At 36.7% G+C, this 25,031-nt stretch overlaps 1 protein-coding gene across 1 annotated transcript in view; it reads right to left on the reverse strand.

Moving 5' to 3' along the window:
* The window catches only part of GRIK2 (glutamate ionotropic receptor kainate type subunit 2), a 533,321-nt gene that overhangs the window by 310,674 nt on the left and 197,616 nt on the right, over nt 1-25,031 (reverse strand). The window contains exon 12 of the mRNA XM_036768273.1: nt 23,131-23,244. Within this exon, the coding sequence (XP_036624168.1) occupies nt 23,131-23,244 (114 nt within the window). The remainder of the gene's footprint in view (nt 1-23,130; nt 23,245-25,031) is intronic.

A 25,031-nucleotide genomic window follows, 5' to 3' on the forward strand; every position in this document is an offset into this window, starting at 1 on the left:
ACACTCTCTACTATGCTCTGTAGAATACCTGCTTGATAGTTGACAAATTTGCTTTCATCTTAAATCTTTTAACATCACCCCTTCCCAACTCCTTCCATCTTCTGGCTCTCACTGACACTTGGCTCAGTCCTGATGGCATAGCCTCCCTTTCAAGCACTGGCTACCTTTTCATTCTTTTTTGGAGTCATCAGATGAGGGGCTGGGGCAGGGAGGAGACAGGACTTGGAATAGTCCTTGCTCCCCACAGCCACTTCCAGGTTCTTTCTTTACCACTGTCACTCAGTAAACTCATCTGTTTTGAGGCTCACTGGATCCATATCTATCACCCAATCAAAATTTTGCTAGCTATTATCCATCTAGCATGCTCTAGCATGCTCCCCTTCTTTCCTCAGTAAATTCAGTGCCTAGCTCATGGTCTTTCTCTCCTCTTCAACAAAGTCAACTAAGGGACTTCAATATATAGATTAATGCTCCATCAAACATCTTAACCCCACAATTCTTCAATTTACTCATTTCCCATGACCTATTTATACCTACCTCACCTCAGTCACATTCAAAGATGTGCACATTCTTCATTTTGTCATCACTAAAAAAAAAGCATACTTACAAGTTCATGAACTCTGAAATTCCTATATCTGATCACAATCTATTATCATTCCATTTCTCCCTATGCTTTACAACCCCACTTCATCCACACCATGACCTACGCTCAGTTCTTTCCCAGGAGATCACCTCTGCACTAGTTTCCCCATCTTGACCCCTTGGAGAATCAGTTCAACTATATAGTGGCCTCTTCTCTTGAATCCCTAGTCACTGTATCCTGTTGTTGAATATATACTGCAAAGTCTCAGCCTTAGATCACTCTCATTATCTGCTGCCTCAACTCCTATATATGTCCTGCTAGAAGAAACTAGAGAAAATTATGAAACTGTTCTGGCTGGGTCCAGTATAAACTCATGTTACATAATTTCAAATGAGGCCTCATTGCTGCAAAGCAATACTTCTGTGCCTCCTTTATCAATACCTTATCCCACTTACTGTACCTCCTTTATCAACACTCTATCCCACTTACCAAAGCAATTTTTCCAAACCTTTTCATCTTTCCTCAAACCCTTCTTGGCTCTTCAAACCCCTAGCTCTCTTAGCTCAAAATTTGGCTCATATTTCACTTAAAAACAATGACGCCCTTTATTTCCAGCTTCCCCTTTTTTCCTCATCACCCAGTTACCCAGTTGCCTTCTCTCAGTATCTTCTCCTTCACTCCTGTCTCACATAAATGATATGGCCCTTGTCTTGTCAAGGCAAACCCCTCTACAAGCACAAGTGATCCCAGTCCAGCTCATCTTATCCAGCAGATTGCCCCCTCTATCATCTGCACTCTCTCTCTCTCACTAATCTTCTATCTCTCCCTGTATTGGCTGCTTCCCTGTTGCCTACAAACAGGATCATGTTTTCCTCATCTTCAAAAACCCTCACTGGATTTATCCATCCCCATTAGCTATACTCCCATATCTCTCCCCCATTTTGTGGCCAAACTCCTTGAAAGGTCTAACTATATTAGCTGCCTCCACTTCCTTCCCTCTCACTCTTATTTACTCTTTGCAGTCTGGCTTCTAACATCTTCATTCACCCCAAACTGTTCTTTCCAATGTTATTAAGGATTTCCTAATTATCCTGTCTAATGCCCTTTTCTCAATTCACATCCTCAATGACCTCTCTCCAGTCTTTAAATCTGCTGATCATCTGCTTCTCTTTGATATTCTAATCTCTCTTGGATTTTGTGACTATTCTCTCCTAGTTCTCTTCCTATCTGACTGCTCCTCAGTCTTCTTTGCTACATCTACACTGAGCTCAGAGCAGCTAACTATGAGTGTCCCACAGTGCCCTGTTGAGTACCTCTCCTTCCTCTATTCTGTTTTACTCAGTGATCTTTATCAGTTCCCTTGGATTTCATTCACATTTCCAGGCTAAAGATTCTCAAATCTGCTTATTCTACCCTAATTTCTCTGATGATCATCAGTCTCCTGTCTCAAAATGCCTATTGTGCATCTTAGACTAGATGTCCCATAGACATCTCACACTCAACATGTACAAAACTCAACTCATTATCTCTCTCCCCAAAGCCTTTCCTCTTCCTAACTTCCTTGTTATGTCGATAGTACCACTATCTTCCCAATCCCCAAGCTAAAATCCCACTTTCTAAAGGGAGTCTTTCCTAAACTCCCTTAATTTTAGTCCCTTTCCTCTGTTGATTACTCATAAATTACCCCCTACATAGCTTGTTTCTAAGTGGGAACTTTCGTATTGTCTGCTCCATCATACTGCGAGCTTCTTGAGAGCAAGGACTGCCTTTACCTGTCTTTGTATTCTTGGCATTTAGCACAGTGCCTGAAAAATAGCACTTAATAAATGCTTGTTGACCATCTACATTATTGCAAACATTTTGTAAATTGTCTTTGTCCTGCTTATCCTGTAAACTCTAACAACTTAAACAAGTTTCCTGTGTTTATCTAAAGTCTCCATATTTATCATTTCTTGTAGCCCAAGTATTCCATTAAACATGTATGTAAGATAATTTTCAGTCATTCCTCAGTCAGTGGATCCTCACACTGTTTCCAAGTTTTTTAATAAAACAAGATTCAATACTATAAAGATTTTAGCTATATATGGTACTTTTATTTTTGTCTTTGACCTCTTTGGAGCAATAGTGGAATTGCTGGATCAAAGGATATGTGAAATTTAATGACCTTTCTTGCATAATCATTTTCCAGAATGGTTGGATCAATTCACAGATCTAATCAATAATTTCATTACTCTACCTATCTTCCTGGAGCCCATCTCACATGGATTATTCCTGTCTTTTATCATCTTTTCCATTTTCATAGGTCTGAAGTGAATCCTTCAGAGTTGTTTAATTTTCTTTTCTCATATTGCTAATGATTTGGGAACTTTTTTCCTATGGTTGTTGATTTACTTTCTTTTGAAAACTGTTTAAATCCTGATATCTTTTTGAATATGTTCTTTTCTACCTGAATGAAAAAAATTGCACTAATACTAGAAGTTTAAAACATGATATTTTGTTTCTTTTCTTGACTAACCGTTATTCATAGGTAAAATAATAGCTCATACAAAAGAAAGGAAATGGGACTGACAATGATCAACAAATTATACTCTTCTTCCAAAAGATATGGTTATCCGTTCTGAATCATATTTTATAATTTTAAAAAATGCTTACAAAATATAGATCTGGAGCTGGAAATAGAATGACTTTCCTTATGCCTGTGTGTGACTATTATGAAGATATAGACAATTGCTTAGTGCCCTTTAATGAAATTAAAATTTCATGTTATAGTTCTAGGATTCTTCTGTTGCTCTTTTCTTCAAATTAGACATAGGAGCATCACAAGAAAATATTCCCAAAGTCATCACTCAAATTAGACTTTTTATCTGGCAGCTGGGAGATTGTTGTCAAACCATCTATCTGGTGGACTTTAGAAGAAATACTAGAGGTCATCATCCTTAAGAGAAAAAGATGATATGCAAATACAAATTGTTTAAAATTAGAAATAGAAGGATGCTCAAAACTTCTTCTTGTTTGTCTTACATTTTCTCTCTAAATACTTTAAAACAAAAAATTATTTTTGATCATACAAGCTTGCTCATAATATTTATTATTCTAGGTGTCAAAAGAGAATTGTTGAATTTTCTTAAAGGCCCTATTTGTATTATCCATATAAGCAAGTATAAGGACTTGAGGCAGTTGCTAACCAAATAGTTAGAGCACTGGGCCTGAAATGAGGAAGACCCGAATTCAAATTTGGCATCAAACACTTACTAGCTGTGTGACCCTGGACTAAACCTATATTTGCCTGTTTCCTCAACTGTAAAATGGGGGTGATAATAATAGTATCTACCTTGCAGGGTTTTGTAAGGATCTTACTGTGCTTACCACAGTGCCTGGTAAACAGTAGGTGCTATATAAATGCTTATTCCTTTCCTCCTCTTTAGATAGTGGGTTAAGGTTTATAAAGCAATCTTATGTATATATTACCTCTTTTGCTTCTCACAACAGTCCTATAAGATAAGTAATAAAAGAGTTACTCTTCCTATTGGTTGTTCAGTCATGTTTGACTTTTCGTGATCCCATGGATTTTTCCATGAGGTTTTCTTAGCCAAGAATCTAGAGTTGTTTTGTCAGTTACTTCTCCAATGTGTCTCCCTCTTACAGACGAGGAACTGAGGCAACTAGAGATTAATTGATTTACCCAGGGTCACATAACTAGTAAGTGTCTGAGGTGGCACAAGTTTTTCCCAACTCTAGGCCAGCGCTCTATCCACTACACCACCTAGCTGTCCTCTTCCTGTTTAACAGATGTGAAAATGGGACTCTAAGAGGTTGACTTACCTGTTGCCAATCGGTCAGTAATATTTATTAAGTACCTACTATGTGCCAGGCACTGTGCTTAGCACTGGGGATAAAAAGAAATGTAAAAGACAGTCCTTGCCTTCAAGAAGGTCACAATCTAATGGTCACAATGCCATTAAGTGTCTTGTTACTATAGTTTGTTAAACTTTTATGTATAAATTTAGCACATAGAGTATATATCTGTAATGTATATTTCTAGAATTTAGCTGTATATAATACCTATATATAATAGGGATATTGTGTGTGCATATGCACACAGTTACTCAAATATTCAAGTGAACTGTGATCTCACTGATGTGGCTATTCCCATCAATAATACAACAATATATGCTGTGCAACCCTCACAAGCTTGCCACAGGGAACTTACCCAAAATTCTGGGGTTGTCCTTGTTTTTCATGTGTTCATATGTTGATTTAATTTAGAAGGTCTTACTAAGTGTTTCTGTGAGTATATATGTGTGTGTATAGAAAGACAGATACAGATACATATATATCATATACATATGGAGAAATAAAGGAATTATCATATACAATCACAGATATACATGCAGTCACACACATATACATGAATGTATCTACATAATACAATATATACATATACACATATATGTGTATTGAGGTCCCAGGGGCTGCATTGCTCCCAAGATCATTGCCCCTATCTTTGACCTGATCCCTATAGTCATCATCTTGGGAAGCAATCATTGTAGAGAAGAAGGCTACCATTACTAACAACAGGCCAACTGTGACTGATGAGCAGGTCCCTAGATCATTCTTTAGACTACCAGCTTTGCTACCAGACTGGTCCCCAGAGCCATGGTCCAGGGGATGAACCCTTGCGGACACACAACCTGACATTTGTCTCTACTGGTTTCATTAATATCCTGTTCCTCAGGGTGTTAGCTGCTGATGAACCAAAAAAGAAGGTTCTTGCCACCTAGGTCTTTGGCAACACCAGTGGTTCAACACTAGAAATGGAGATAGTTTTATCAATGAAAATGCCATTAAAGAAAAAAACTATCATCTACTTTAATGCTGTACTCTAAGGATCATTGGTCCTTTCCATCAGACATGAAGCTGAAATCTGCTACATATGTTGTATTACAATATGAGCTCCTGGACAGCTCTTTGTACCACAAGCATTTTTAACACTGTGATTTGAGTACACTAAGTACTTAATAGATACTGTTTAGTTCCTTCATTTTCAAATGCTACAAAAGTAAAGCAGAAATTCTGGCTGGTTCTACCAGGCTAGACATACTTCAGATACCAGCAAGTAATAGACTTCTTAATCTGTCATTTGAGGATGACCTTGGCTAAATTCAAAAAAGCTTAACACCAGAAGGCTGGCCTGCAGTATATGTATGTATTTCTGTATCTATTTATAAACACATGCACACACATATATACATACATACACAAATATGTACATACGTGTATGTGTACACATATATATGGAAAGAGAACACATGAACCATTGAAATAATAGATCCTTTGGAGTAATGAAAAAATATTTCATTAACCAACTATTCATTAAAATCAATAATAACCAGAGTGAAACAAGAAGTCTTAGAAGTGGAAGATTTTTTAAATGGAAGAAATGTTCTTATTTATAAATAAAGTCATATAAAACACTTCTGACTGCATATGCATTTGATCATATATTTTTCATTCAATTCAAGAAGTTATAAACTCAAAGGAAGCAATAATTTCTGTGTGTAAATTACATGCTTGTAATTTTGTTTCATTATATTTATTCTGTGTGATTCAAAATGGTATTTTAAGGGGTATATATGTATATGCTGAAATAGTAATAGTGTTGTATCATTGTTATGTGTAGAGATGGGTGGAAACTTGATTTATAAATTTAAGTGACTGACTATTTAGTTTTATCACTATTCAGATAACTCAACCTCTATGTCTTCCCAATCACCTTCACCATCATCACATCTTCAAGTCTGTCATTTATATCCTATAGCAAAATATTTTCAAATACCCTAAAATGTCTAACATATGCTTCTTTTACTGTATCCTGAAATTCATTTTTTGTTTACTCAAGTATAAAGATTGAAAAGCATAATTAGCAAAAGATTTAGCCTGAAGTCAATCACAATTAAAATCACAAGAGATAGATGGCGGCTGGTAAGCACGGACTAGAGTGAGCTCCGTACCGGAGTCCCTCCAAAAACCTATAAAAATGGCTCTGAACCAATTCTAGAACAGCAGAACCCACAGAACAGCAGAGGGAAGCAGGGCTCCAGCCCAGGACAGCCTGGATGGTCTCTGGGTGAGGTCTATTCCACACGGAGCTGGGAGCTGGGAGCTGGGAGCTGGGAACGGAATGGAGCAGAGCCCAGCCTGAGCGGCATGGACGATCCAGACCAGAAGCCGGGCGGAGGGGGCCCTAGAGCCCTGAATATGTGAGCTGCAGCAGTTACCAGACCCCTCGACCCACAAACACCAAAGACTGCGGAGAAGGTTAGTGGGAAAAGCTGCGGGAGTGGAAGGAGTTCGCGGTTCGGCTTCCAGCCCCGGGGGCAGCGGAGGTGGGGCAGCTACGGCTGTTGCTGCTTCCGGCTCCAGGCCCACCTAGTGGGAGGAATTAAGTGGTGGATCAGAGCAGGAGTGCAACAGCCTGCTGAAGATCTAAGCCCACTCTGGACTGGGGGTCCTTGGGGAAGGAGGAGTGCGGCTCTGACAGAGCTGGCACCTCCCCCCCAAACGTAGAACATAGAACTCGTTAGTCTACAAGCAGTCATACACCACTGAAAAACTCAAGGGTCAAGTCAGTTGGTTGGGAATATGGCCAGGCAGCGAAAACGCGCCCAGATTCAGTCTCAGACTTTGGATTCTTTCTTTGGTGACAAAGAAGACCAAAACATACAGCCTAAAGAAGACAACAAAGTCATAGAGCCTACAACAAAAGCCTCCAAGAAAAACATGAACTGGCCCCAGGCCATAGAAGAACTCAAAAAGGATTTGGAAAAGCAAGTTAGAGAAGTAGAGGAAAAATTGGGAAGAGAAATGAGAAGGATGGGAGAAAACCATGAAAAACAAGTCAATGACTTGCTAAAGGAGACCCAAAAAAATACTGAAAAATACACTGAAGAAAACAACACCTTAAAAAACAGACTAACTCAAATGGCAAAAGAGCTCCAAAAAGCCAATGAGGAGAAGAATGCCTTGAAAGGCAGAATTAGCCAAATGGAAAAGGAGGTCCAAAAGACCACTGAAGAAAATACTACTTTAAAAATTAGATTGGAGCAAGTGGAAGCTAGTGACTTTATGAGAAATCAGGATATTATAAAACAGAACCAGAGGAAGGAAAAAATGGAAGACAATGTGAAATATCTCATTGGAAAAACCACTGACCTGGAAAATAGATCCAGGAGAGATAATTTAAAAATTATTGGACTACCTGAAAGCCATGATCAAAAAGAGAGCCTAGATACCATCTTTCAGGAAATTATCAAGGAGAACTGCCCTGATATTCTAGAGCCACAGGGCAAAATAGAAATTGAAAGAATCCATCGATCGCCTCCTCAAATAGATCCAAAAAAGAAATCTCCTAGCAATATTGTTGCCAAATTCCAGAGCTCCCAGATCAAGGAGAAAATACTGCAAGCAGCCAGAAAGAAACAATTTGAGTATTGTGGATACCCAATCAGAATAACCCAAGATCTGGCAGCTTCTACATTAAGAGATCAAAGGGATTGGAATGCGATATTCCGGAGGTCAATGGAGCTAGGATTAAAACCTAGAATCACCTACCCAGCAAAACTGAGTATCATGTTCCAAGGCAAAATATGGAGTTTCAATAAAATAGAGGACTTTCAAGCTTTCTCAGTGAAAAGACCAGAACTGAATAGAAAATTTGACTTTCAAACACAAGAATCAAGAGAAGCATGAAAAGGTAATCAAGAAATGGAAATTGCAAGGGACTTACTAAAGTTGAACTGTTTTGTTTACATTCCTACATGGAAAGATGATGAGTATGATTCATGAGACCTCAGTATTAGGGTAGTTGAAGGGAATATGCATATATGTGTATATGTATATATATGTATATGTATATATATGTATGTATGCATGTATATGTATATATATGTTTATGTATATATATAAGTGAATGTGTATGTATGTATATATCTATGTGTATATGTATGTATGTGTGTGTATGTGTATATATATATATGTGTGTGTTTATATATGTGTGTATATATATATATATATATATATATATATATATGTAAAAGAGAGAGAGCAGACACAGGGTGAGTTGAAGATGAAGGGAAGATATCTAAAAGAATTAAAATGAAATTAAGGGATGAGAGAGTAACATACTGAGAGAGGGAGATAGGGAGAGATAGAATGGGGTGGATTATCTCACATAAAGTTGGCAAGAGGAAGCAGTTCTATGGGAGGAGGGGAGAGGGCAGGTGAGGGGGGAATGAGTGAACCTTGCTCTCATCAGATTTGGCCTGAGGGGGAATACCATACATACTCAGTTGGGTATCTTACCCCACAGGAAAGAAGAGGGAGGAAGATAAAAAAAAAATAAAAGGCGGGGGGATGATGGAGGGGAGGGCAGATGGGGGTGGAGGTAATCAAAACAAACACTTTGGAAAGGGGACAGGGTCAAGGGAGAAAATTCAATAAAGCGGGATGGGTTGGGAAGGAGCAAATTGTAGTTAGCCTTTCACAACATGAGTATTGTGGAAGGGTTATACATAATAATACATGTGTGGCCTAGGTTGAATTGCTCAACTTCTTAGGGAGGGTGGGTGGGAAGGGAAGAGGGAAGAGAATTTGGAACTCAAAGTTTTAAAATCAGATGTTCAAAAACAAAAAAAAGTTTTTGTATGCAACTAAAAAATAAGATACACAGGCAATGGGGCGTAGAAGTTTATCTTGCCCTACAAGACAGGAAGGGAAAAGGGGATGAGAGGGGAGGGGGGTGATAGATGACTGGGGAACAGGGCAACCAGAATATAAGCCATCTTGGAGTGGGGGGGAGGGTAGAAATGGGGAGAAAATTTGTAATTCAAAATGTTGTGAAAATCAATGCTGAAAACCAAATATGTTAAATAAATAAATTGCATTTAAAAAAAAATCACAAGAGATAGAATTATTTTAAAACGATTGTACATTGAGGGTGTACCAGGAAATAACTAAGACATCTAGGTCTGGATTTAGAACCAGAAGACCTGGGGCTAAGTCCTGTCTGTGCTACTTACTATTTGAGTGACACTGAATAAATCAATGAACCTCTCTTGACCTTAATTTCCTCATCTGCAAAATGAGGAGTTTGGGTTGTATTAGGGTATAGTGTAAAAACACTGGATTTGCAATCAGAATTTGACTTCAAAACCCCATTCTGCAATTTATTACCTGTGCAACCAAGGCAAGTCATTTAAGCTTTCTGGACTTCAGTTTCCTCACCTGAAAAATAAAGGGGTTGCACTTGTTTACTTCTAAGGTCCCTTCTAGCTCTGCATCTATAGGATTATAACAACTAACCTGGGCCTTCTCATCTATAAACTGTGAGGCTTCAATTAGACTTTCTGTAAGGTCCTTTCTTTTAATAAATGTTACACTTTCTTAGTGATTGGTAATAAATTTTACTGCTCATTATAGACACTGCACATTTATATTTTGGGTCTTCAGAGTACTTCTATAGCAAACATTTCCTTGGCAAATGAGGAAATTCAGTTTTATTTTCTCCTAAATAAAGCTAGAACTGTCTATATATTTTGAGGTGCTTCCCACTGTGCCTCTGTATTTAACAATTGATTTTTGTCCATTAAAAGGATTAGTTAATGCTACTTTAAAGATTGGGCTTTATTTTTTTTCCTCTTCTAGTGTCACAGTGTTGTGTAAATCCTGAGAAATGCACAAAAGCCTAAAGAGATTTTTAATGAAAGGAAAGACTTTTTATTTAAATAAAAGGCCATCCATGTGAAATGGCAAAAAAAAAATGCTATTGCATAAGCAGCCTACTCCTACTGAAAAATTGGGGTATCTTATTACCTCATTTAATAGGCAAGGTAGATTTATCTTTGTTCCATGGAAAATCCTGCTTTTGTTATTAGTTATGGTTTCAGAACTGAGGGAGGTCTATAGAATTGCCATTATTGTTATGGTCTTTCAGATATCTTCTCCACATTCTGGCTGAGAAAGTTTGAAAACTGCCATATCTAATTAACATTTACGTCAACTGCATGGAGTGCACAACGGGTTATCACAATTGGAAGTCAGAATGCCAGGAGGGAAAAGTGAAAAAGCCCACCAGTGACCATCAAAACAATTTAATGTCTTCCTTAGACCCTCAAAAACAAGCTCTGGAGGAGGGATTTGCAAAAGAGGACTGAAGTGGGAGGGTCAAAAATTACAGAAAGAAAATACTCCACAAAGGTACATTAGATTAGTCTCTGTTTAGGAAAACAAGACTCATTTCTTGACTGCCACCTTTAAAATATTCAGAAGACAGTTTGACCTGACCTTTCCGGTAAATGAATTCTCATCATTATATTTCTGAAGCCATGCAATCAAAATGCAGCTCCCCTGCAGGGCAATGTTTCACCTTACTAAACCTTTAAATAAAACATGTTTATTATTTAGTTTTCCTCTATCTAGAATATAAACCAATTAAGTAGCATCTCAGAAAAGATTTCTCACTGACAGCATACATCAATTGTAATACATAGCAAACTGTATTAACCTGGATTGAGATACCATCTTGGACAGTTACTATCTGGGTGACACTTAGCAAATCACTTATCCTACTTGGGCCTCAGTTTCCTCATCTGTAAAATGAGGTGGTTGGCTTAAATGGCCTCTGAGAGCCATATTAGCTTTACTTCTATGATCCTTACAGGTAGGCAGTATCTAGGATTTACACAATGTACAAAAACTATTTGTCTTTATTAACTTATTATGAAACCAAGCAAAAGAGTCTATTGTTACTCTATAACTTTTAAAAATATTTCCTTGGATTTGGGAGGAAAATTTATTTTTATTTTATCCAGTGTACTGCCAAATTATCTGAACCTGTAGAAAGTGCCTCAGGGGCCACAATAGGGACTTTGGTTGTGCTGCGTGTCCATATATCACAGAGGGTACAGCTGGAAGGCAAATGGAGTAGTGGTGACAGTGGAAGAGTACGATATTGTCTAGAAAGCCACATTCTTTAGAAGCCATGAGTGTATATGACAGGGGTTAGGGGAGTATGTTTTTGTATTTTAGCATATACAGCCATTTGTGCTACTAAATTCATCCAGCGGCCTGGATTATCACTTAGTTCATCACTGACATTGACTACTTTGAACCCTCAGCAGATGGTTGTATTTTGGCCATTTTGTTGTTCATTAGTCCAGATGAGGAAAAGAAAATGAAGCTGAAACTCAAATTAGTCAAGGATGCCATAGATAATACTTTCTGTTAAAGGCTTTCTGATGGGAAAGTTGTACCTATTAACCAATCTCCAATCTCCCTTTTATCTACAAATTCATTTTAACCACTACTTGCCAGGGATGATCAAGAGCTGACCACATCAAAGTTATCAGCACCATCTCCATTTACCTGTTTTTAATAGGGAGCTTATTATTTCCTCTTCCAGCTTTATCATCAAAATCAGTAGAGTTCCTAACCTCCCTTTCTCCCAAATTTATAAGCTTAGCATCATCTTCAAAACCTCTAATCTGCTCACTTCAATGTCTAATCAAGCACCAAGAGTTCACAGTTCTTTCTCCAGATTTCTCAGATAAACCTTTCTTTCCTGCAGATCCACAATCTAGACCCTAATTACACCAAGCATCACAGCTGTTGGTCTACCATCTTGTATTTCTTCTATAACACATGTACAATAATAGTTCCATTTCCAAGTATCATTTTGATCATGTTTGTTGTCTGAATCCCATACTGGTTTCTGATTGCCTCTCAAATAAAATCAAATTAATCTCCTCCATGTAATGCCCTCAATCATTTCTTGCATCACTTCTTTAAAACTCAGTACTCGCTTCCTCCATGAAATCTTCCTAGTTTAATCATTGATTTATTCATGCACTCAATAATAACTGAGTGCCTATTATATAAAAACTATTTGGCTTTAAGTATTCTAGCAAATCTTCAGGAAATGTATATATCTCTGTAATAATGGTACATACATATATTTAATATATTACTTCCATTTATATTTACACGTATTTGATTGTCTTATCCTGTTGTATTGCAACTTCCCAACAGAGAAGGCATTGGCTATTTCCTCCTTCCATCACCTAGTATAATTATTTGCACATGATATGTACTCAATAAATATTGATTGATAAAAATATCCATTTAGGCTTCTTTCAGTGTCTCATACTCTAAACAAATACATCGTTTTACCTCAGCTTTAGTCTTATACTTCTTACAAAAATCATTGGCCAAGCATCAGACTCTATTTTCTTCCCGAAGGTTTCCTTCCATTGGGAAAGGTAAACAAAAGAAAATCCATAGAAATCTAATCAATCTCAAATGTTAGCCCAAGAGCCCCAAGACGCTTGAAACTCTAAACACTTGGGTTTTTTAATCACACTTCATCTCTAAAAATGGTCCCGTTCTTTTGAAGTTATATTTCTGTATAATCTCATTCATTTTAATTTAACTCAACATGTCCTAAGAGCAGGAGGAGATAAAAAGTTTTAATCAGCTATTGCCTGTATGAAGCTTACAGTCTAGTGTGAAGATATGTCAATACAATTCATCAGTACTTCTAGGATCTATAACTTTACCAATATGGAATGGGTATTAACTACATGACAGAGATTATAGCACTACTACAACTGAGTCTTTGAAAGTTGCTATAGAAAAAAAAATCACCATGAGGCTGGAACAACCCCAAGGCATACATACTGAAACTAAAAGTTACAAGAGGAGGAAGGGAGAACGATAGAACATGACTTATTAACTATATTTTCCATTCATTTCTGTCAGTCTCTTAGGCCTGATATGGGGAGCCTTTCTTGATTCTCCCAACTCCTTTACCTCATTTGGTCTGAACTTCCACCAAGTTTTATTAATCTCCCTCAGCTTCCCCTTTTCTTCTACATTTTCATTACTAGTACTCTGGTCTGATCCCTTATGATATCAAGTCATGCCAAATCTCTCTAATGTTGTTCCTTCGTCTTTAGTCCACTCCATACACTGCTGCCAGATTAATCCTCCTAAAACAGCATTTCTATGATGACATGGCTCCCTTATTAAAGAATCTACAATTTCTCCTCATTTCTTACTATATTAAACCTTGACATTTCTATCTAGGTTTTAGGCCCTCTCATCATCTGACACTACTACCCTTATTATACAACTGTGTTTATTTAAATTTCTCTTTATAACCTCTACACTAATCATTTCCAACTATATTCAAATCCTCTGCTGTCTGAGTGAACTACGGCATGTGACTTCAAGTCCTCTGGGCTTCAATTTCATCATCTGAAAATCAGGGATTTGGGATGGAGGACCTGTTCAACCCTGTTAGCTACCTGTCAAAGATTCAATCATCTCCTACTGACCACTGAATGAATATGTCTTCTTTAGACCACTAGGACTTTGTTCATGTTATTCCTCCACCTAAATTACTCTTAGTTACATAAGATTCTACTCTCTCTTTGTGGTGCTCCTTCCTTCATAGTAACTATTCATTTAAGCACTTTATTGTTATTCCATTGTTTCTGTTGTGCCCAACTCTTCCAGATCTCCATTAGGGGATTTCTTGGCAAATCTACTGGAGTGGTTTGCTATTTCCTTCTTCAGCTCATTTTACTGATGAGAAAACTGAGGCAAAAAGAGTTAAGTGACTTGCCCAGGTTGACACAGCAAGGAACTATCTGAGACCAGATTTGAACTCAGGAAGATAAGTCTTCCTGACCCCAGGCTCAGCATTCTATCCCCTGTGCCACCTAGTGCGCATTAAGCCCCTTATTATTGCCATTTTATTGTAATTCATATTTCAATGCTTGGTTTTCCTTTCTCTGAGTATGCTATTCAAGATATTTCCAATTTATAAAGGCTCTAATGGGCTACAATACTTCATTTACAAATCAGATGCTAAGATTTTATGATACATGTTCTCAAAGAAACAATGTTATAAATGATCTCCAATTTATCCTGTCTATATCTTGTTGGTACATGGTTGCTAGGCTATTGTCTCCTCCATTAGACTGTAAGCTCCTTGAAAAAAAAATTGTCTTTTGCCTTTTTTTGTAACCTAAGTGCTTACCACTGTACCTGGCATATATTAGGAGCTTCATAAATGCTTATTGACTGTTTCTGTTTGAATAACAGTTTATTTTTACTTATTTTTAAGTAGCTGGAATCCTAAGTGGTTAGAGCTGGAAGGGATCTTGGAGGTCATCTAGTTTAAATTTATTCTCCTTTCCAGGTAATCATAATGAGACCCAGAAAAAAAAAATGAAATTCCTGGCCTAGGCTCTCACAGCAAGTTAGCTTTAGAGTTTAGTTTAGAATCTGGATCTCCTATCTCAGAGCTGATATTCTTTGCACTACTCCCATGTCATTTCAGACTCTGTATAGATTTTTAGTATAAGCTAGTAGAAAATAACACAGTTGTAATTTTAGCAAACAAAAAATAAGAATAATAAAACTGAATAAGAATATATATGTGTTTATATATACATACTTATATAATTTATCTTGAATGTGCTTGAGGGAAAATGCAATTAATTAAGAAGATAAATGGATAATTTTGGTGTGATCCTGAAAAGAAGGTATAGATACATTCAATAATGTTATAGGCTGGTGGCACTGGTTTTATATTGCCTTATTTCCTTTTGACACATGTCTAGGAAAGCAAAACCCATGTGGCATAATTAAGATTGTTTCTTGGATCACAAATGGGACAACAACAGGAAGAAGAGAGATAATGAACAGGAGTTAAAAGAGATGGAAGGAAGAGACTTAAAGAAGATGTTTGTGAAAATAGATTGCCAAGAGAAGAATTAACTGAGTTATAAGCAGTGCAAGACAGAGGAAGATGGGAAAGAATGATTACCCCTTGGGGTATGAAATGAGGCTGTAAGGACATTAGATCAGAAAGTTAACTTCACTAACTACCATCTAGTCTAGAAACTTGGTTGCTGCTTGGATTAAGACATATTAGGAGGATTAAGAGTGCAGGATTAGGAGCAGAATATCTTTGGAATAAGTGGATAGAGGAAAATGCATTGTGAAATAATCCTTTCAATGGAACATTAGGAAATCAGAAGTTAATATATTTACTTTCATTTCATATTGGCTCTACAATATCATTTATATCAATATTTCCCAAATAAAATGAGCCATCGAACACTTTGGGATTTAACATCTCCTGACAAAGCCCACAAATACTCCTTAAAGAAGCTGGAGGGTATGGAATGTCCCCAGAAAAAAAGGGTGGCAGTAAAATTATGAAAATTCAACCTATTTCCACAATAAAAATACACTGTATTATAATTTTGATATATCATTTTATGTCTAATATTTCAGATAAGGAGTTCATCTGGGGTATATAAACTTTTAAAATATATATTCGATTATTGTATTTTATTATAATTATTTATTTTAAATTAACTATTTATTTTAATCATTGGTTTAAATTATTTATTTTATTATCATTGTTTTCCTTTGTAATGCTACATATTTTTTAAAATTAAAAAACATTATTCTGAGAAGGGGTTCAAGTTGCTTAACCAAACTGCCAAAGGAACATCAATCACATAATCCAAAAATTGTTAAGAACTCCATTTTAGAGGGTAAAAAATATCGCTAGCACCAAACTTTTCTCAAGACATAGAACACTTGGATTCTATAGAATACCCTTTAGAAATTCTGTCTTAAGGATTTGGGGTAGAAATGGGGATGTTAGAAGGGAAAAAAATTCTCAGTGACACAACATTGCTTTGCAATGTCCATGTCTGACTCCAGATTGTTCTATAAGGGGGTGGTATCACAACTGCTCTGTAATAATAAATGCAGGATTAGCACCAAAACTTGCTGTAGTAGAAATTATGGTTTGACAGATGTATTTTTTAATTTATAAAACCACCTTCAGAAAGCAAAGTTAGGGTGGAGGTTTGGGGGGGGGTGATTGATGAGAGTGCCACTGTTACTGTCTTGTCCAGTTTTGTATTTTCATAAGAATTTTTTCATACTTAGGAACTTTTCTTTCTCCCTAGATGTTTATGTGTAGGTGTATAGTAGGCCTATAGCCATGATGGCAAAATGTCAATTAGTTTAATGAATTGAACTGAATAGATGATGGGGGTGTAAGTGTGTGCTTGTGGGATGGTAGGTGGGTGGAGATGAAACTCTGCCCACTGAGTTAAGTGCAGAGGGGGAAACGAAGCTATACTGCTTAACAGGTGCAAGCACATTTGTTAAATTCAGAGAGCCACAGGAAAGAAACAACCTCCTCCAGAGAAACAGACTTCCATAAAGAAGTTACCAAAGGAATCTGTACACCAAAGTGCCCTGAGAAGGGGAAAAAATAAATAAAACTCAACATTGAAAGTAGCATTAACTAATCCTTTTAATGCATAAAAATCAATTGTTACACTGAGAGGCATAGTGGAAAGCACTCAACATATAAGGGCAGCCCTAATGTTGTTTCTGTGTTGTTGTTTTGGCATGGGGGTTGGGAGGGTGGAGGATCTGAGAGGAAATAAGCATTGATTGAAAAACCACACAAAAAAAGCTGTACTCACTGTAGGAACTTAAGTGCCAGTCAGCTCATCTAAAATCATACCATTTGGTGGATCTAAAGAACCAGAGGACAGCTAAATAAATTATAGGGTGCTAGACCAGAGGAAAACCCCAGAAATCATTTAATCTTATTGCCCTCATTAACCAAATGAATACACGAAGGAATGAAGACTTTTCCAAAATCAAACAGAGTCCAGCAGAAGAGCTCTTCCTATTTCAGCAGATTGTTTTCTAGCTTCTGTATTGAAGGTATGTTAAGCCATTAAATATGTTTTTAAAAACAAGCAAAAAAAAACCACAATCTGCAAATTTTTGCTACCTATTATAAACACACACACACACACACACACACACACACACATTTAGTGGCTTAATATAATGGACATTTTGTGCTAGTAACAGAGGGAGCCAGAAACATAATTTTAAGTAAATGACAGTACTACTGTCATCATGCTAAACATATGGAAGAAAGGCAAGTTGACCACAACTGACCATGGGGCTCTATAGAGAATCATTGTTTTGCAACATAGTAAGGTTGAGAAGGTGGGGCCTCACATCTAAGATAGCCATAACCTTAACTCTGTGGATTTCCCAAGCTCACAGTCAATTTAAAAGTTATATGAGTATGTAACAGTATTGCCTTATGCTACTCAACCATAATTAAGGTAACTAACAAGAAGTTCTATGCCCAGGTATTATTACATTTATCTGATACCCACGCCTCTTTGAGTTATAGAGTCAATGAACCAAAGGAGTGAAGTAGGAACAAATGGAATGAAAACAAATGATGCCACACAGGTTTTGTGTTTGGTCAAAGAGAATCAGCTATATCCTGTGCAACTCACATAAAACCTCCCACAAATTTGTAATCCAGCATTCCAATAACAGGCAAACCTAGTGGTGAAGTAGCTTCTGGTAAGTCCTTGAACAGAAACGGTCTGTGGGGCAAAAGAGTATTAGACTCCTCTCCCCTTGGGGAGAGGATGACCTTAAGATGTGGGCTTCTCATAGGATTCAGTAGAAGTGTCCCTATGATGCAGTGGCTGACAGTAGCATTTGCATCAAGAGTTAAAGACAAACTAAAGACAGATATACAAAGGAAAGGTAACTTTAAGACTCTACACAGCCACTGAACCTTGGAGTTCATCAAAAAGCTACACACACGAAAGTAGAACTTCATGAAGATTCCACAAATGGAGAAAAGGACTTCCCAAAACCAAGACCTGTGAACTACCCTTTTATCAATTGTGTGCTCTCTAAATTTGAGACCACTCTCTCCTAGGATCTCGTGTGTGCAAGGAGAGAGTGTATCCCAGATTTGGAGGGCATTTCTATCTAGCAACTGTTTTTACTATACCAAAGTAGCAAATACTCCTTTCTAAAAATTTATTAACTTTGACTAAATGACAGCAACTGTTTAATTGATACTAGAGAAAACACTAGGTAGAGTTTTATGAGTAATAGGGTTATCCCTAGAACCCTTTGGAAAGAAATAGTAGCTGCCTTCTAGGGACCCAACCTGACAGGGCTAGTAGAAGTTACAGGAAGTAGGCAAGGAGGGGTATTATAAATGAAACATTACCAAAAAAGTTTCCTAAATTATTATTTGTTCTAGGTCTCCCTAGCAAATGTTTTAATTTGATCAGGTATATTATGAATGTTTCCAGGGATGGGCAAGTAAAGGAGGGGGGAGGTGAGAAAGACTGATGACATTCCATGATGCAATTTTATCAAGTCAAGTTGTATGCTTTTGAAAATAAAGTGTATGTTATCTTGGAGGAAAAGAAAAAAAAAGAGAGAGAAGTATCAGAAAGCATTAGAAAATTATAGTAGGAGGGACAGCTAGGTGGCACCGTGAGTAGAGTACCAGCCCAGGAGTCAGGAGGACCTGAGTTCAAATTTGACCTCAGACACTTGACACGTACTAGCTGTGTGACCTTGGGGAAGTCACTTAACCCCAATTGCCCTGCCAACCCCCCCCCCCCCAAAAAAGAAAATTATAGTAGGTCAGCCACATTAGAGAGCCTGATTATCACCCTCAGGTGGCCTACAATGATAGAAATTAGTTGCCAACGTGGAAGGGTAACTTGGTTTTAGGTGAGATTTAGGCAGGAAATAGAATGAAGAAGGCTCCAAGGCATCTAAGCAGCAGTGGAATGAACAGTTGTACACTCTTAGAGGTAAAGTCCTTATTTTATCTGACTCACTGGTCTGGCCATGATGACTTAACGGTGTTTCAAGGCACCCAGGTTGGAAAGCACTGAATTAAGAGAATTAGTTTTCAACCAAGATGCATGTTGCGCCAGGAACTACAAATATAGCAAATTGTTATTGTAGGCTTTTTTCTACATGTGGCTATTCAAGCAACTATTTTCCCACATATTAACTGCCCAAATTAAAATTTGTTATGACTTACTTATAAGATACCATGTGAAATGTCAGTCAAAAATGCCAATGTGATTGCCATCATTCTACATCTGGAATATTGTCTTCAATTTTGGACACTGAATTTTTGGAAGGATAGAGATAAGTTTGAGGGCAATCAAAAAAGGACAGATGGAATGGTGAAAACACTGTTGTTGTGGTTGCTGTTTGTCCTCTGTTTTTGAAGAGGACCATTGACATCACAAGATTATGTCTTGACTTACAAGTGAATTGGATTTAAGTGAGGCAACGTTGCATGAAGTCGTCAGCCTCACTCTCTCTTTATGAGTCATCAAAGTCCAGTGGCAGGACAAAAGTCAAGACAACTGGTGATGGCCTGGGATGCAGTGGATGACTTTGGCATCTCAGATACCTGACCCAGCTCTAATTACTGCACAGTGCCTGTGTCAGCCACCTTCATGGCTCTTAGAACAAATTGTTCTCATCTATCCATTCTGCCAGGGAAAGTCTTCACATGCTTGGGGTAGACATCCCCCTAACTCACAGACTGGTTTGAGGTCTGTCAGTTACCCTCATCCTGGTTTAGCTGGTCTGCTGAGATAGTGTACCACTGTGTGGCACTTGTGCCTGCTGCAGCTTTTTGGAGAAATAGATGAGAATTAGGTGAGTCAAGTGGAGACCACAGGTGGATGGGTGGCCCTGAAAAGGGTTTGGCAAGCCCTCACACCAGAGGGGCTAGTCCTCCTGAAAACCGATATGAAGACTGGTGACCAAAAATAATAACAAACATAAAAAATGGGGGGAAAGCTGAAGAAGAAATGGCTCATGAGGGCTGTGGCACTTATCCTTGATAATTTAGAGAACTATTATGGGATTAGACTTGCTCTCCCCCTGAAGGCAAAGCTAGAAGTGGTTGGTGAAAGTCCGGGTTCAGGTGTGGAGAATGTAAATATAGGATTATTATAAGGAGGAGGAAAAAACACTTCCTAATAATTTGAGATATCCAAAAGTGGAACAGGCTCTTTAGGACACAGTGGATTTCACTATTGGTCTTTAAGAAAAGGCTGGATGAATCACTTGTAAGCTTTGTTATAGAAAGACTCTTTACAAGTTTGACTGAGTTCATTCCCAACTCTGAAATAATATGATGCTTTTTTCATTAAATTGACCAAATATACATCATCTCAGTATCATATAAATAGAACATTAGAATAAAAAGAAGCACATAGGAAAAATAGGGCATTACGATTACAGTAATGCATGGCACATTGAAGATATTGCAATACAGATTGCCTTCTTGGTTCTTCAAATACCATAACATAGACACTTAGCAGGAGGCATGATAAGAGAGAGTCCTTGGGATCTCTGCTACAGAGGCAAATTGGGCTGTATAACTTTATTCAAATAACTGGAATCCTTCCTCAAAGTATTTCATGGGTGACATAAAGGCCTCGTCACTACCTATAAATTTTCTCCACTCCCCATAAAAGACTAGAATAGGCTGAACATGTCATACAATGTGTGAGATAGATTAAATTAATACAATTTCATTATAATGTTATATATAACATATAACTATACAATACATAATATAATATTTTTTATAAATTATCAAATTATATACTCTACTTCATAGGGTCATAGATTTGGAGGTATAAGGGATCTTAGAATCATCAAGTACTTACTCTCTTTCTGAGCTTTTCATAGTTTTAGGTGTACTAGTATTATCTTAATCTATCTCAGCAAAGTCTAAGTTCAAAGTAAAGAGAAGTTATCTAAATAAAATGAACTATGCAAATATTTATGAGTCTGTATCATGAAATTATAAAGTACACTTTCAACTTTGACATGAGTTATCTTGGTTATCCATATAACTGTTTTGGGTATGGTACATAAAAAAGAAGTACATGAAATAGTTCCTAGAATAGATTAAAATCTTCTTCTGGGAACAAGATTAACACATAGTAAAAAGCTAGAAAAGAAGATAAATGTTTACAGTATGATACAATGACACAAGATAAATGTTTACAGTATGGGACTAACTGCAAGCACAGTATAAAAGTGGTGTCAAATTCAAATAGAAATGGTGGCCACCAAACCACATATAAAGATGCCTGCAGACTACATATTGACTCAGAAAACTATGTATTGACCATATTTATGTTCTATTACATTTTGTTTATTTTGTTAATTATTCCACATTATTTTAACCTGGTTTGGACTGTACTTGGGAATGCTACCAGCTCTTTTCAACCCCTCTGCAATAGAAGTTTAGAGAAGGATGTAGTCAGTGTCTTCAGGGAGATCAGACTTCACCTGAGCATTAAGAAATGGGGAGAATGTGAAAAGCCAAGACATTCTAGAGAGCAAAAACAGTATAAGGAAAAGTATGGAGACAGAAATGACAATGCCATTGTAGAAAAATGAAAGATAACATTGGATAGGTTAGGTGAGGCCAGACCACAGAAGTCCTTAAAAGCTAGGCAGAGGAATTTGGGTTTACTACTGTAAGCAATCATCATTCCCAAGCACTGGAGGGACAGAAACAAACAAACAAAAAATAATACAGTGATTGCTATCATTGCCAATTCATGATTACCCAGCTGGCATAAAATTGAACTTCCTGATCAAGTTTCATCATGCTTAAACTTGCATATTTTCCCATACCTATGATGCAAGTATCTCTTGTCATGACTAAAAGGACAAGAAAATTCATTCAATCTGGCTTGAATAGTTAGCATAAATCAAATTTACCAGTCATTTAAATCTTTCTACTTGATGGCTGTTTGGAAATTAATCCCACATTACCACTGATTGGCCTCTAAAAATGTTAAGACTTGGGCATTAGGTTTTTGTAGTAAATAGAAAGTACTGACTACCAACTGCAGAAGAGATGCTCCTTTGTCTTCAAATGAAAATTGCACTTCCAAATGGTGGTATAGGTATAAGTGATCATTGCTGTGTGAGCTCATTTAAAATGTATAATTATGAGAGAGGTAAAAATATCTAGCTTATCAACATTAATTTAATTCTCTTGTTACTGAAAATATGTCTTGCTGGGGAAAAATCATTTAATTTCATTAGGAAGATTAGTAAAGAAAAAGTACTTCTTCAAGATGAAAACAATTAAACCAAATCAAGGTTAAAACATAATTTTAGTGGGAAAATATTGGTGGAAATGTGCTATTGACACCTAAATAAATCTGTAGGAAATGAAAGCAAACCTGAAATTCATTTCCTACCATTCACTTGCCCTTATTTGTACATTTTCCTAAAGCTGACATTGAAAAGACTGCTATTTTAACTCATTTTCTACAAACTTAAAGATTTCAGTTAACATATAAACCTAAATTATTAATCAACAGAGGCACCACACAAATTAAAGTAATTCACATCAATGAAGCCTAACAAAATAAAAATCTGTGACTAAATTAACATTGGCTCATCTATTATACAGTAATTGCTAAATAACTATAAAATACATTGCATACTGTTCATTAGTGTCCCAATTAGAATATCCTTTTCCATCCAACTCTCATGCACGTCAATATTTCTCTAAAAGGAATGTGGATATAATTACTTACCAAAATGGTAGTAACAATCAAAGAGCGATTGGATAAAGAATCTGTGATGTTGGCAGGTTTTCCCTTTTGACTTTCTGTCATGTTCAGGCCGCTGGCTGGATCCCAAGTTCCAATCTATAAAAAAACCATATGTACTTTATCAATTGTTCATCAGGCACCTAGGAGAGAGTACTGTCAGAGAAAAGTTAAGACTGCCAACACTTATTATTCACCTCTGCTACATTATCTGCTGTCGTTAGATTAAAGTCTGCTTGTTTAAAGCATGATTCAGTGCACTGTGAAGTGTGTCTGCTGAAGTGTGACATTAAGGAACAAAATGATCCCCTGAATTTCTAGAGCCAGTCTAAGTACTTAAATTTCCATTCAAACTTTCATTCACCAAGATAAACCACATTGGATGATACTCTGAGAGTTGGATAGATATGTCCCAATCTCATTCTAGATATATTATGTAAGAGGATGTAGGGCAAAATGAAAACACAGGGCAGAATATGGCTATCTGTAGAATTAGGTTTTAGAAGGACTTAGAATGCCTTCCTTGTTTAACATCCTAGACGAATAATATAGTAGAAACTTAATAACAGTTTAATGACTAAAGAACTGACTATATCACACTGTTTTTCCAATCACTGTCTTTCTTCATAATTTACCTTTCCAGATAGCTTTTCTATTCCTTTCATATTTTCTCATAGGCCAGTTTCTTAATCCATTTATTCTCCTTTATTACTTTCTCCTCAAACTTGTTTACTCTCTCTAAGCCCTAGGAATCCTTTAGTTGCAGAATACAGGAACACATACGGAGGTACACTGAGAATCTGATCAGGATGATGGAAGAACACTGGGATTCCTATAAAGCAAATGTGCTTATTTGACTGCTGATATTACAGGGTTGTTGTTCTTAAAAGCAACACACTGATTTCCTTGTGAACATCATCAATTCTCAGTTCACAATGATGCTGTCACATTCACACATACCTTCTCATAAGGAAAAAATTAAGGCTCATATCGACCATGACGAAATGAGTCAATTAACAAAAACAAAAGTTGGTTGATTCAGTGATAAACAAATACCCAGATGTGTTTTTTCTGCAGTATAAACCATACCAATCAGTTGATTAAAATTTCTTTTTAAAAACTGGTTATTTTGAAGTCCAATGCACATTGTCCTTTATTTGTTACTATAGTCTTTCATTTTTTTCTAGACATTGGTACAATGTCTGTGGTCCTCTGAATTTTAATATACCATCTGTTCTTTCCTATTATCATATTGGTGTCATCCTCAAACTTAATGATTATATTTTCTAACTTATTAACCAGGTTCATCTCATTACATAAAAGCTAAATATTAGTTCAAAGTTAGTCTTTGCAAATTACTTTCTATGTTTACAACATTTTGGTTATAACAGTACAACCAGCTCTTCTCTCAACCAAATAATTATGGACTTCTTACCCCAAGAATACATTAAGATAGATAGATAGATAGATAGATAGATAGAGAAATTTACATATATGTATACACAGACATATATACATATTGACCTATGTGACTGAAAGTTCTTCCCTTTTCTCTTTAGTTAACATTGGCTTCCCCACACCCATCCCCGCAGGATCATGTACCCCTGCATTTTCCTATGATGCCACAACAATCTATTTCTTTGCCTGAATCTTTGCATGAATCTTAGAATACAAATTTTTTGTATAGGTATTTTTTTCCTTATTCATAATGTACCTAAAAACTATTTTCCTATTTTCTTCCTCATATTTTTTATAAGTTGTGTTGTCATATTTGTCTCCTTTTCAAAGTAATAAACAATATGTCTTCACTGTGTATTTGTATTTTTTAAATCTGCAATTTTTTTCTGATAGTAGTTTTTGCATGTTTTTTCTACAATAGATTTTCT

This window comes from Trichosurus vulpecula, chromosome 7, assembly GCF_011100635.1.
Source record: "Trichosurus vulpecula isolate mTriVul1 chromosome 7, mTriVul1.pri, whole genome shotgun sequence".
In the NCBI taxonomy this organism is placed as follows: domain Eukaryota; kingdom Metazoa; phylum Chordata; class Mammalia; order Diprotodontia; family Phalangeridae; genus Trichosurus; species Trichosurus vulpecula.